The 12,809-nt window shown below is 33.3% G+C and overlaps 1 protein-coding gene across 2 annotated transcripts in view; it reads left to right on the forward strand.

The window, feature by feature from the left end:
* The window catches only part of LOC144971274 (translocation protein SEC62-like), a 36,276-nt gene that overhangs the window by 17,689 nt on the left and 5,778 nt on the right, over window positions 1-12,809 (forward strand). For both annotated transcript variants that reach the window (XM_078911883.1, XM_078911882.1), the window contains 6 exons: window positions 70-172; window positions 765-870; window positions 3,177-3,306; window positions 4,426-4,527; window positions 5,434-5,508; window positions 8,866-9,046. In XM_078911883.1, coding sequence (XP_078768009.1) covers window positions 70-172; window positions 765-870; window positions 3,177-3,306; window positions 4,426-4,527; window positions 5,434-5,508; window positions 8,866-9,046 — 697 coding nt within the window. The remainder of the gene's footprint in view (window positions 1-69; window positions 173-764; window positions 871-3,176; window positions 3,307-4,425; window positions 4,528-5,433; window positions 5,509-8,865; window positions 9,047-12,809) is intronic.

Consider the following 12,809-nt stretch of genomic DNA (forward strand, 5'->3'; position numbering starts at 1 on the left):
TAAGGTGTTTTAATTTTCAAGAATTTTGAGATACCCTGATATATGACTTTTGTTTATATTGTGTTGCAGCCAAAAGTGACTAAGGAGGAGTATGCAGTTGCAAAATATCTGCTATTTGCTTTGCCATTGAGAGAAGGCAAACTCCATGGAATGGAAGTGAAATGTTTTTTTGGTGAGAAATTCAAAATTTGTGATATTCGTATAATTTATAATGTTATCCTTTTTTCTTATTTTATATTCTTAATACCGTCAACAGGAGTAACTTTACCTCTTTAATTTTGGACCAATTAGAGTATATTTAGTTTTGTGATAATTATTTCCTTTGATAAAAGGTTCAGTCAATTAACCAGGAAAATAATAATTCTACAACAAAGCTGAGATGACTGAAAATGCTCCAAATTTACAGAAGCAAAGTTACCCCTTAAGGCAAAGTTACCCCAGTTGATGGTACTGATAAAGACTTAAATATTTTTATTGTTCTATATTGTTATTACTTCACAATTTATGGTGAATCAATTTTAATCAAAAATAATTCATCTCAATATATAGTTATTTAAACCGAACGATTCTTATTTTTTTCAATTTTGAAAATTTGATCATGTTTGAATCAGTCTTTTTTTCTTTTCCAGCCAAATTTGTCAAGATAAATACTTTTGTCTGACAGTGACTGAAGGGGTTTGTGAAAAAGATATGCATTTGACAAGTTGACAGATTTATTGGATGTTTGTTTCATATTCTGACACCTTACTCTTTTCCTTTGACAGCAAATGCTGCCATCGACAAACTTTTAGAGTCAAAGTGGTCAGCCAGCAAAAACAAGACAGATCCCATTTTCACCAATCGAACATCTTGCATCAACTACATGAACACGTGAGTAGATTTTAATGGGTGAGATATGGGTTTGGTGTTTTAAAATTATTTTCTCTTTATAAGGTTATGTATAGCATTGTATTTAATCTGGAATTTCAAATTTGAAGATTATTTTTCAATTGATCTTTATTAGTCATTTCTGAAATGGTTGAATTTATCTGACTAGACTTGCCACTTATTTGATTTTTGTTATATTTAATGTGCCATATCCTTTATCAAGCCATAACCTAAAAAAGCGTAATGGTCATTGTTAGGCCGGCACCTTACAATAAAACTGAATTTTTTGCCCGTATCGTAAGAAAGCGGATTTCTTTTAGCCAACTCTGTTTGGCCATACTGTATTTCTGGGTGGGGTACCTGACCTCCCATAGTGGGCAGGGAGGCACTTACTGTGTCTTCTACATCTGTTTTCTAACATGCTCTCCCTGTCTTTGTCTTGGGATGAGATTACTTGGTTTTGTCCTGGCCCTGGCCGGTTACCCTAGCTGGTAGGGAAACAGTCGAATGTACAGTTAGAGTTTTGACAGATGTTTTTTTTTTTTGTCTTGTAAATCATCTCTCTGTTGCGCACTTTATTATGTATTGTTTACATGTGTTCCTCCTAGGGAGACTTTTAGGTGATCTCGAACTAAGCTCACTGATAGTGTGCGCTTGGATCTACATCTGTTTCCTATTTAAACCAATTTCCCTTTGTCTTCCTTTTCTTTGGTGGTTTAATTTTAATTCTAGAACTTTTTACTATCCCATTTTCTTCCTTTTTACTGGTGCTGATATAACATTAATGTGTTGTAAGCGCTGTAAAACCTTTAAAAAGAAAACAAGCAAAACCATACTGTATTTCAGTGTATTTTTTTGTATTTTACTCTATAAATGCACATATTGTTGCAGTCAGGTTGCACTGCAGCATGGACTTCTTGCAATTTATTAGGATATGGCTGGATTACGGGTGGTCAGCAAATTACCATTTATTACGGTCTGGCCACCATGAATCTTGGTTGTAACATATCTACAAAGTCATTTTCTTTTAAACGTTTGACGGAGTAACATCTTCATGGAAACATTTACAAATGGGATGTGCTCATTATAATGATATAAATTCAGTGATGATCACTAGTGATGATTCAGTTGAAAAGTGCAAGATAGAAAATGGTAACATCTAATGCTTGCTTTAAAAATGCAATAGGGACTGTGCCAAAGGTATTTTTTACAAACTGATATACGAGTAACTTGCAAACCTTCACTAAACTTCAACCTAATTTTATCACTCTTTAACTCAAATTAATACTTAGAAAATCTGCTAGATCATATTACTGTGTCCTGAATTGAATGTTGGTTTTCATTGCGCATGCAAGTTTAATCGATTCTACACAATTCTAGCATATCCGCAACAAAAAAATGATGACGTAATTTTAAATCTCTCTTGATACGATCAAGTAATAGTAATCTTATCCGTAACAAAAAATGACATAATTTTAAACCTCTCTTGAAGTAATAGTAATCTTTAATTTTTTTTAAAAAATAGGATTGGCTGACAACATTGTTTGGTAAAGCCAATGTTAAATTTGTATCATTGAGTACAGAATTACTGGCAAATCTAAAAATGCTAAAATTATTTTTTACAGATAAATATACAATTAATCTGCCAATCTTTCTTAAATTAAGGGTATTTCTATAAACGTTGACTCTAAAAAGTTTTGTCTTGTTCTAATTTTATTTCCACAATATAGTAGTACAATAAGTATAATAGATGACTGCCTGTTCGTAATAGCATTTATTTTTCCATAAAGGTTCTCCACTATTATATTAAATAATAGGGTTGGGGATCAACATTGTTCCGAACAGCCATTGTAAAATATTATTAGATCAGAATTACTGACAAATCTAAAAATTATAAAACTATTTTTTACAGACTGATATATGAGTAGCCTTTTTTATTCAGGATAATTCTATCATCCATTGACTCAAATTAATACGAAGGAAATCTGCTAGGTCGTAATATTCAGTCCTTTTTGACGTTTGACTTTTATTGGGAGACGTTGATTGGCATGATCATTTCAGGTCAATCTACACTGTTCAACGACTTATAATGATGGTGGTAATAATAACAATAATCAAGCATTTCTACAGCGCATAAGCATGACGATGTATTATTGAAGTGGTCATCGATGTCAAATTGGTGTTGTTCGTACACGATTTCAGAAATTACTAATTTCCTTGTCAATTTACTAAATTTGAAGTTTGCAATTTGGCAGGTCTGCAGTAGATTATTTATTGCCATTCATTGACTAATCCTTTACATTTTACAGCCTTCTAGAGAAAGGTTTATTTCACCGAGCAGATAGAGACAAAAAGAAGAAAGACAAAGAGCCAACCAAAAAGAAAAAGAAAGAGAAAGACACAGAAAAAGAGGAGCCCTCTGGGGAAGATGATTTAAGAGTAAGTTTTATAGCAATCTAGCATGCAAATCCTCCCCAAATTTTATTTGGATTTGCTTTTTTCTCCTTTTTCTTTTTTCCCTTTTTATTCTTTTCTTTTTTTAAAAAATATGTTTCTTTATACACGCATTATTTGTGTAAGTAACTTATATTTCTCTTATATGTAGGGTGTGAGGGAAAAAAATGAAAACAGGAAAAAGTATGACGCTGTCTCAATTTGAAGTAGAAATCTGAAACATTTGAACATTTACAATCAACAAGAAGAAGACATTAAGTTAATACTTGGCAAGTTTAATTAAAAATCCTATATTGGTTTGTTTTTTTAAAACTATGCTGGTTATACAAAAGTCTTTCACAATTCATATATCAAAAGATTCCTAATTTTTGTCTTGTTTTTAGTTTTCACATCAAGTGCACGGCAGAAACTCGTTTAATAATGATGTCAAATCAAATCAGACATTTCACTGAATAGACGTCACTATGAAATCAATCGGTTTACCAAAAAATATGGTGTATGGTGAGGAAAGAAAAGATTACATTTCATGGACCCTTCAACCAAAAACGTTAATGTGAATAATTATGTAACATTGTTAGAAGAAAAACTTATTCCAGACTTCGTTTAACTTTCTCTCATTTGTTTTTCAACACGGTGGTGCAACACTGCAGTATCAATTAAGAAGAATTAACATTTTATTTATTTCTAAAAATGCATTGCCTCCAATGAGTCCTGACTTGAATCCAAGGGACTACAGCATTTGGTCAACATGGTTTAGAAAGGTCTTACAACGGTTTGCACATATGCAGAGTTGAAAGAGTCAATTTGAAATGCACATTATCAAATCACTATTCAAGACACAAGAAAATTTATTGGATCATGGGAAAAGGGCTACACTAACTCCTAAAGCAAACTGGAGGATCAATGGATAACATCAAAATTTGAGAATTATGTCCCAAACCTCGATATTTATATAATTCTATAATATATATATATATATATATATATATATATATATATATATATATATATATATATATATATATATATATATATAATGTATGTATTGATGCCTTTTTAATTATTCTTTTTGTTTGTACCTTTTTCTCATATTTTTTTTTCCAGCAAAGAAAGGGCAAAAAGGAAAAGAAATTTAAAAAAGAAAAAGAACAAATTGCAACGGAGAAGGGCAAAGATGACACAGACAATAAAGATGAAAAGAAAAAGGTCAGCAAAGCACTGTCATGGGAAAAACAATTCTATTTCCCACCCTTGATTTTACCTTTATGGTAATTTATGCTGAGATATTGCAGTCATGAAAAGAAAATAGAAATGTTTTCGCACTGTAGGTTTGGAAAGCTAGAATGAGTGTGGATTTTAGAAGATGTAGAATGTTAATTAGATTTTACATTTGAACTGGAATCATCTTTGTTGCCCATATGTCTCGTGACCCCATCCTTTTTCCACCTTAATCTTGTAATATGTTGAGATGAACTGGGGTACAAAAAATTGAATTTGAAGTCAATAATAGAATTTCGAAATGAAATTCAAGGCTTTTGCAGCTTAGGAAACTGCATTCATTGTCCTCAGTAAAAACAAGGTGAAGTATGAAAAGTGACATCTCAGAAGCGCTGGTGAACAGTGTATGCACTGAACAATTATTCAACAAAATTGAATTCATTTGTTGTTCACCCAATTTTACCACATTGAAAAATGATAGTTCAAATCTACTACAGGCCATTGCTAAATCACTCAGCTTCTGGAATTTGGATAACTGTGTCGACTAAGCAGATTGGTTAAATAGAGACAAATAATCTTTATGTAGAAAGGAAAATCATTTTTTCTTTTGAGTAAAGTAAATAAGCTTTAAATATATATTTTTTAAACAACTTTTTTTGATTGTGAATAACAAATAAGCTTTCTATAGAAAGAAATATATATTTTTGTTTGAGTGAGTATAACAATTAAGCTGATTGTGATAATCTGATTTGTGAAGAAGGAGAAGGAGATAAAAAAAGATTTTACTATTTATTTTATTAAAATGGAATTAAGCACCAGTTTATTGTGTATACAATGCATATAATGCAATTTTAAAAATGTGTATGCTTTATTTCATATTTTTATTCATCACAGGAAGAGAAAAAGAAGAAAGAAAGAAGATTGAAATTGCTCATGTCAGAGGATCAGTGGTTTGAGGATGGGGATGAAGTAAGTTAGAGATGATGTGGTCAATCCTTTGGATACATGGTGAATAGGGCTTTAGACTGAAACTTTTCTAACCTTTTCTTTTAGTAGTGATTTGCTATTGGTTTGTTTTGCCTGACTTGGTTATAAGTGTAGTTGAGCTTGTGCTTGCCTGTAAAAAGAAATATTAAAGTGGCCAAGTTTTTTGTTCAACCACAGTTTTTTCATCTATTTTGTTACTTTATAAGGTAGTCGCTTTGTAAAACATCTTTGGCCACTTATTTGAGGACAAAAAGACCCAGTAACTGTATATTGTGAACAGATGATAAATCTGATTGATTGAATCAGACCCCTCTTCCTAGTGTTTTAAGGGCCCAGCAATGTCACTTTAAACTTGATAAATCAAAAAAAAACAAAAAAAACTCACTGTGCACACCACATCTTTAAAAGATGAAATGGTACTGCAGGCATGCCAACTACCATCTCGGAATTTCTGGTTTTGTCCCGGAAATTTGAAAACACATAATAATAATGGCCGTCTCAGAAAATACGGAAGTTTACTTTTTGTCCCGGAAATAAGAAAACTGACCATTATATTACCATCTGGTATTAAGAAGTTTATGCAATCATGAACTAACTACTGTGACATCATCATCATCATCATCATCATCCCTATCACCACAACCACCACCATCACATCATCATGATCTCCACCACCAAAACTACCACATCATCCTGAGTGGGGTTCCTGACCTCCCATAGTGGGCAGGGGGGTACATACTGTGTCTTCTATCCCCTTATATCTGTTTTCCAACATGCTTTCTGTCTTTGTCTTGGAATGAGATTACTTGGTTTTGTCCTGTTCCTGGCCAGATGCCCTGGCTGAGAGGGAAACAGTCGAATGTATAGTTAGTTTTGGGAGATGATATTTTTTTCATTGTAAATCATCTCTCTTTTATGCACTGTATTTTGTTTTCTTTATATATGATTTGTAAAACATTTGAGTGTGTTCCTCTTAGCGGGGACCTGTGCTTGTGTCCGGATGAGACTTTTAGTGATCTCAAACTAAGTACTTTGATAGAGTGCTTTTGGAATCTACACCTGTTTCTTATTTGAACCAATTCCCCTTTGTCTTCACTTTTCTTGGATGCTTTATTGTAATTCTAGAACTTTTTACTATCCCATTTTCTTCCTTTTTACTGGCGCTGATATGACCTTAATGTGTTGCAAGCGCCGTAAAACCCTTAAAAACATAAACTACCACATCATCATTATCTCCACCACTACAACAACTACCACATCATCATCTCTACCACCAGTACTACAAGTATCACATCATCATCTCCATCACTACTGCAACAACAACCACCATTACATCATCATCTCTACCTCCACTACTACAAAAACCACCACCAAATTACCATCTCTACCACCACCACTACTACAACCACCACATCATCATCTCTACTGCCACCACTTCTACAACAACTACCACCACATGATTACCTCATGATCACTATTACAACCACACCACGAATACATTAACCACCACCACATCATCATCTCTACCACCACTGCTACAACTACCACTGTAATATCATCATTCATACCACCACTACTTATATCTCTCTATATTCCATCCTCTCTTCATGTTATGTTTATAGAAGTCATCTGGTTATATAGAGATAATATAATTATTATATCTCTAATGATAATATAGATTTGCACTAGTAATTGGATTCAATAGTCTGATGTCATGTTGCCCATCGTGGTTCTAAACAAAGAAAATCGGTACTTTTTATTCTTCATGCTGGCTAGAACTTTTCGTATGTCTTGTGATCAGAATGTGTAAAAGTCAAAACATTTTCAGATTTATGTTGTTTTTTTTTCCTCTGAAAACGCTTTTATGCTCGTCGGAGAAATATTTCATAAGGGCATCCGCCATTGTTCCGATAGTTTAGAGCCAGTTACTAAGTTACCATGCATCATTACGAGGGAAGTGACGTTACGACTGTTGAAGCGTATTGTAATGTGTTATTACATATTCATATCAGGTAACTAGGATATATTTTCTGTTGTATTTGGTTTGAATTTGACAGATAGCTGATACACTTTCCTCCTTTTTGACAAATTTCGATTATCATCACTGACTGATACCAGTCTCCAGCTGTTGAAACGATTTAAAAGGACTTTCTTGGTGTTATTGCACAATACCGAAATCTTCTTCTATGGTTGTTTTCTTTGGACAACCTGTCGTTCAGTTGTCTTTGGCTCGATCTGTTTCTTTGTGATCCTTGATTAATGTGATTTTTGATTAATTTTCATGATTTATCAAACCTGCGTTAATATTCTGCAATAGGCACCCCAGCCTGAACATGTCCTATCAAACAGACACTGTCCTCACCACCTGATCTAGGCATGATTTTAGGTGGCAACGGTATACTTACTACATATAAAAGAAAAAAAGCTTTTGATAGTGTTGTCATTTTGTTTATCAAAGCATGCAATGTGAAACTTTTATTTCAGTTAAGTTATTGAATGAGCAAAGTGGTGTTAAATCAGATCATTTAAGTGTCTCCAGTTTCCTCTGGCATGACTATCCCTAGAATTTTTATCTTCGCACATTTTTGCAATGTCGAAATTTCAGTGTTTCAAATTCTAAACATTGTATCTTTTAATTGAATAGAAAGATAGGAAAATAATGACTTACATTGAATAGCCATTACATTAGCCTTTCATGTGATATATGATAGAACATAATGATTGGATTATATCAAAATATATAAAGGCTGTAATAAGTGTGAACTTACATTTACACATGACTATATAAAACAACTGCTTAAAAATATCTGACTCATTTATGTTAGCCAACTGTTTTGTTTTTTTTAATGGCTGCCTTCGTAGATCCCCTGGGTGGCCATTTGGCTTTAATTGGTTCATGGATAATAAACCATTGATGATAAAGGGTTTTGCTGAGTCTTTAAAGACAAAAATTGCACCCCTAGAGACTTTCATTTTACAAGAAGAAAAGATGGACACAAGAGGCTGAGATGAATACTATAGTGCACTGTTTAACAGATAAGTTTACAGTTAGATTTATTTATATTCGGGTGATCTAATGGAGTAGTGAATAGTTACTGTCCTTTTGATTAAGCAGTCATGGGTTTGAAATAAAGGTGGAAGAAAAACTGTATTGGTAAGTCAAATTTTATTGACATTGAGTGTTTGCCATTACTCTTTTCAAGCAGATGCTGCTTGTCATTTCTCTCCATCTTCGTTTTACTCACTTGGAGCAGGCTGCTATCACTGCACAACAACTTTTTGCCACAGAGATGCACAATTTTTTTTGATCATGAAAATTTGTCTTGCATGCTTCTCCAGATTTACGTATGGATCTACGACCCAGTCAATATAAAAACGTTCCTGATCGGCCTGTTGATGGTGCTTGGTGCAATCTGTCTTTGTATGTTCCCATTATGGCCAGAAGAAGTGCGCCTTGGTGTCTACTACCTCAGTCTTGCTGCTGCTGGTTTTGTTGGCTTCATTTTATTCCTCACTCTTGGTAAATCACTAATATCTTTCATTTCCTTTTTACAAACTTATTATAACTGTAATTGATATTGTAATTGCTTAACTAAGTTTAAGATGTATTATTCTTTATTGAAGTTCATTAAGTTGCCAATTATATTTTTATATTTACATGTAATATGAAAGAAGTGGGTTATCAGGCAGTGACAGGTCAGATTGCTTAATCATTATTATTATAAGTGGTTGGGGTGGGGAGGGGGGGGGGATAATAATCTCAGAATCATAACAAATATGATTATCTCTTGTACTGAGCATTGCATATTTTGGCATTGTATGGTTTGGCTATTGTGGTGTGAAAAAAAAAGAACAAAGATTCAAAACACTGATTGACAGGATGTCTACCTCGTATAAAAATGCTGTTATAAAATACTGCTGACATATACTGAAAGGTCATTCACATCCACTGTTTTCAGTTTACAAACATTTACCATCGGGCAGAAGAATATATATTCCAAATCTATTTTTATGCCAATATCTGTGACTCTTTTCAACAACGAGCACTGTTTATATACCCATTCACAGCTGTCAGAAATTATGCTGAAAGGTTGAAAAGTAACTATTGTCACCATTATTATTATCTTTATTTTAATCTATTACATGGTAATATCAGAAGTACCATCATCAATACCACATGGCGAATAAAACTAACTTAATTTTTGACTCTTTAGTTTTTGCTTTGATCTTGCTGTATCCCCCGTGCCACCCACTGTGCATCTTCCCCTGTCGACCATTCCACTCCCCTGATCACAGGCAAATCACTGATAACAGGGAACTTCACCTGTCACAAGTGATTAATTACCTGCACCTTCATCTGTTGAAACCAGGGGAGGTAAGCGAGGTCCGAAAACAAGGGTGATATTGTCAAATAATTCATAAGAAATGCACTCCTTACATCATTTAATACTGGAAACCTATGTGTCACACACAATTTCTTCTTATTTTTTTTAATATTTTAAATTTCTGTCGTAATTATATATATTTTTGTGAAGTGCCAATTGGATTATAAAGCAGATAAGAATATTTCAAATTAGTGAGTGAAATTGTTCTGTCCACCGTATATCATTGATTAAAATATTTTTAAAACATGTTTTGTCACCATGAGGGTCATATTTTCTTACACCCTAAAATAATTCAATAAATTTGCAATTAGTATGTCCAAGAAGTACGCTTAATTCACACGAAATAAAAAAGTTATGATTATTTAAAATCTGGGCAATCCGTTGTGTGAAATAACATTATTATTTTTGGTTGAGTGATTTTATTTTTTTATATTAATTTTATTTGTGGTACTGAAATAATTTTTTTTTGTACTACAGACATGGATGGAACATTCTCTTGAAACTCAAATAACAAAACTAAATAATCTATGTAGACTTTGTGGCAAAAGATGTTTGAAAAGAGGAGGTGGGAGAAGCAATGTAAAAAGATAAAGAAAAAATTGCATGACATGAAAGAATGTAAATAAAGTATCATCGGACCAGTTAGAAAAGCAATACAACATGTTTTAGATCAGAATAAAATTGTCAGACAAGCATTTCACGGTGGCCACTTCATTGCCAATCACTGCCACAAATACATAAAGAAAGTAATCTACAGACACCTTACAAAGACAGCTATACATGCAGTTAGTACAAACACCCAAAGAGACACCCTAATCACGAAAATAATTCAACTTGAGATCAAATATAATACTTTAAATGACAGCTACAGAGATGTACATAAATTAGTATCACATTCAAATCCCATGTCATCAGAAGAAATTAAAAGAGCAGAGGAAGCTGTCGCAAGGTATTTGCAGAATTACAGAGAAGCATTCCCTCACTCAATTACCCCCAAATTACATATATTGGAAATGCACTGCATTTACTGGTTGAAGCGATATAAGATAGGTTTAGGATTTCATGGCGAGCAAGGTGGTCAACTGCTCCATTCTAGCATAGGGAAGATTGAAAAAAGAGCAGGAGGACTTCGAAGTGAAAAAGCAAAATTGTCTTTCACAATGGAAATATCATTGCTTCAAGTTGAACCAGACGTCAGTACTTCATAAAAGCCCCTAATAATAATCCTAAATTTTAGAATGATATCTCTCTTTTCTGGTTGGTGTTGAAAATAGATGAGAAACTATTGTTAAACGTGTTTATTTGTTTTCATAATGGTGTTGCATGCATTGTGATTAGACATGAAACTTTGTTAGTTGTGATGTGTGAAAATAGAAGAGAGTGATAGAAATATTTCTTAGTAAATTTATTACTGACAATGTGATCGGGAACGTGACAGACCATAGAATTTATATTATTAATTAATGAAATATGTCATCAAGTGAATCTTATTCATAAGGAATGATTGGATATCAGTTTTATAAGACACACACTAACACGTACCTTCCAGTCATCACTGTGACTGGCTAATTTGTGGACAGGATACTGGTGGATTTGATAAGGAGTTACCACAATACAAGACCTCTCACAGGACTGCCAGGTCTGAACAGGCCATAAAACTTACATACACATTTTCCTCATTCTCTTCTGCTTCTGATTATCCCAAAATTATTTGCCTGTACGGTGACTTATGCTATTTATTCACATGTTTCTTACCAATTATAGTTATGATCTTGCATTGAATTATAGTACAACTCATGGAGAGTGGCGTTGTAAAACCATTCGGTTCATAGCCATACAAATGGTATGACAATATTCTTTACATTATGAAGAACAAGAATATATGAATAAGAAAAAGTTACGTCAACGGATTATTGAGCAACGATTATTTGAAAATATCAATAAAATGCAGAATCGGAGAGAAAAAATACAGGTAGCGAAAATGCCGATGCCGGTAGCATGATGAGTCATCGACCTGTCACAACTTGATTAATTACCCTCCCACTGGTGGAGCGCTGGCTCAAACTAAAAGTTCGAGTTTTAGTCGCCGTGACCATCATAAAAATTTTAATTGAACAAATGTCGATATTTCATCATTATGATTTGCTTCATCAATTCCATCATCGTAAACATCATTATCATAATCCTCATCACCATCGTCATTGACCCGGTAGTAGTCATGAACATCATCAACATCACTAACATTATCTTCATCATCCCACTCCTATCACTGTGTATGTTCCCATTATGGCCAGAAGAAGTGCACCACTGGCCGAGTGATTTAAGCATTGAATTGTGACCAGGAAGGTCCCGGGTTTGAGCTCCGCCTGCTTCAAGGCACTTTCGGGTTTGTTTTTTTCCTTGGGCAGGATCATTAACCACCAATTTGCTCACTTGGACAACATGGATGATTCCTGTTTACACCAGACATCTTGTTTGATGAATGATCTATATTCCTTTGTGAAATGCCTAAGCGACGATATCTTAAAATTTGCTTATAAATTGCGTGCTCGCATGACCATTATTTTTTTCAACCAATCTAAAGTGCATTGAACATTATATGATTTTGGAAATGTGCTATACAAATGCCATCTATTATTATTATTATTATTATTATTATTTATTTAGTTATTATCTATTCACGTTTTTTCCTCTGCTCAAAAGTAAATGTTTCTTTCTCCATGATTGATGATTTATATTCAAGGATCAAGAGTGTGTATGTGTATACACCCACTGTACTTTCATTGCATTTTTTTTTTTTTGGCATCTTTGTGAAACAATTTAATTTCCATTGGACAATAGAGTTCTATTATCATTTTTTTTTTTAGTCATGACTAAAAAATTAGTCTTTTTAACTTA

This window comes from Berghia stephanieae, chromosome 4 (assembly GCF_034508935.2).
Source record: "Berghia stephanieae isolate SIO BIC M18660-M18661 chromosome 4, UCSD_Bste_1.3, whole genome shotgun sequence".
NCBI lineage: Eukaryota > Metazoa > Mollusca > Gastropoda > Nudibranchia > Aeolidiidae > Berghia > Berghia stephanieae.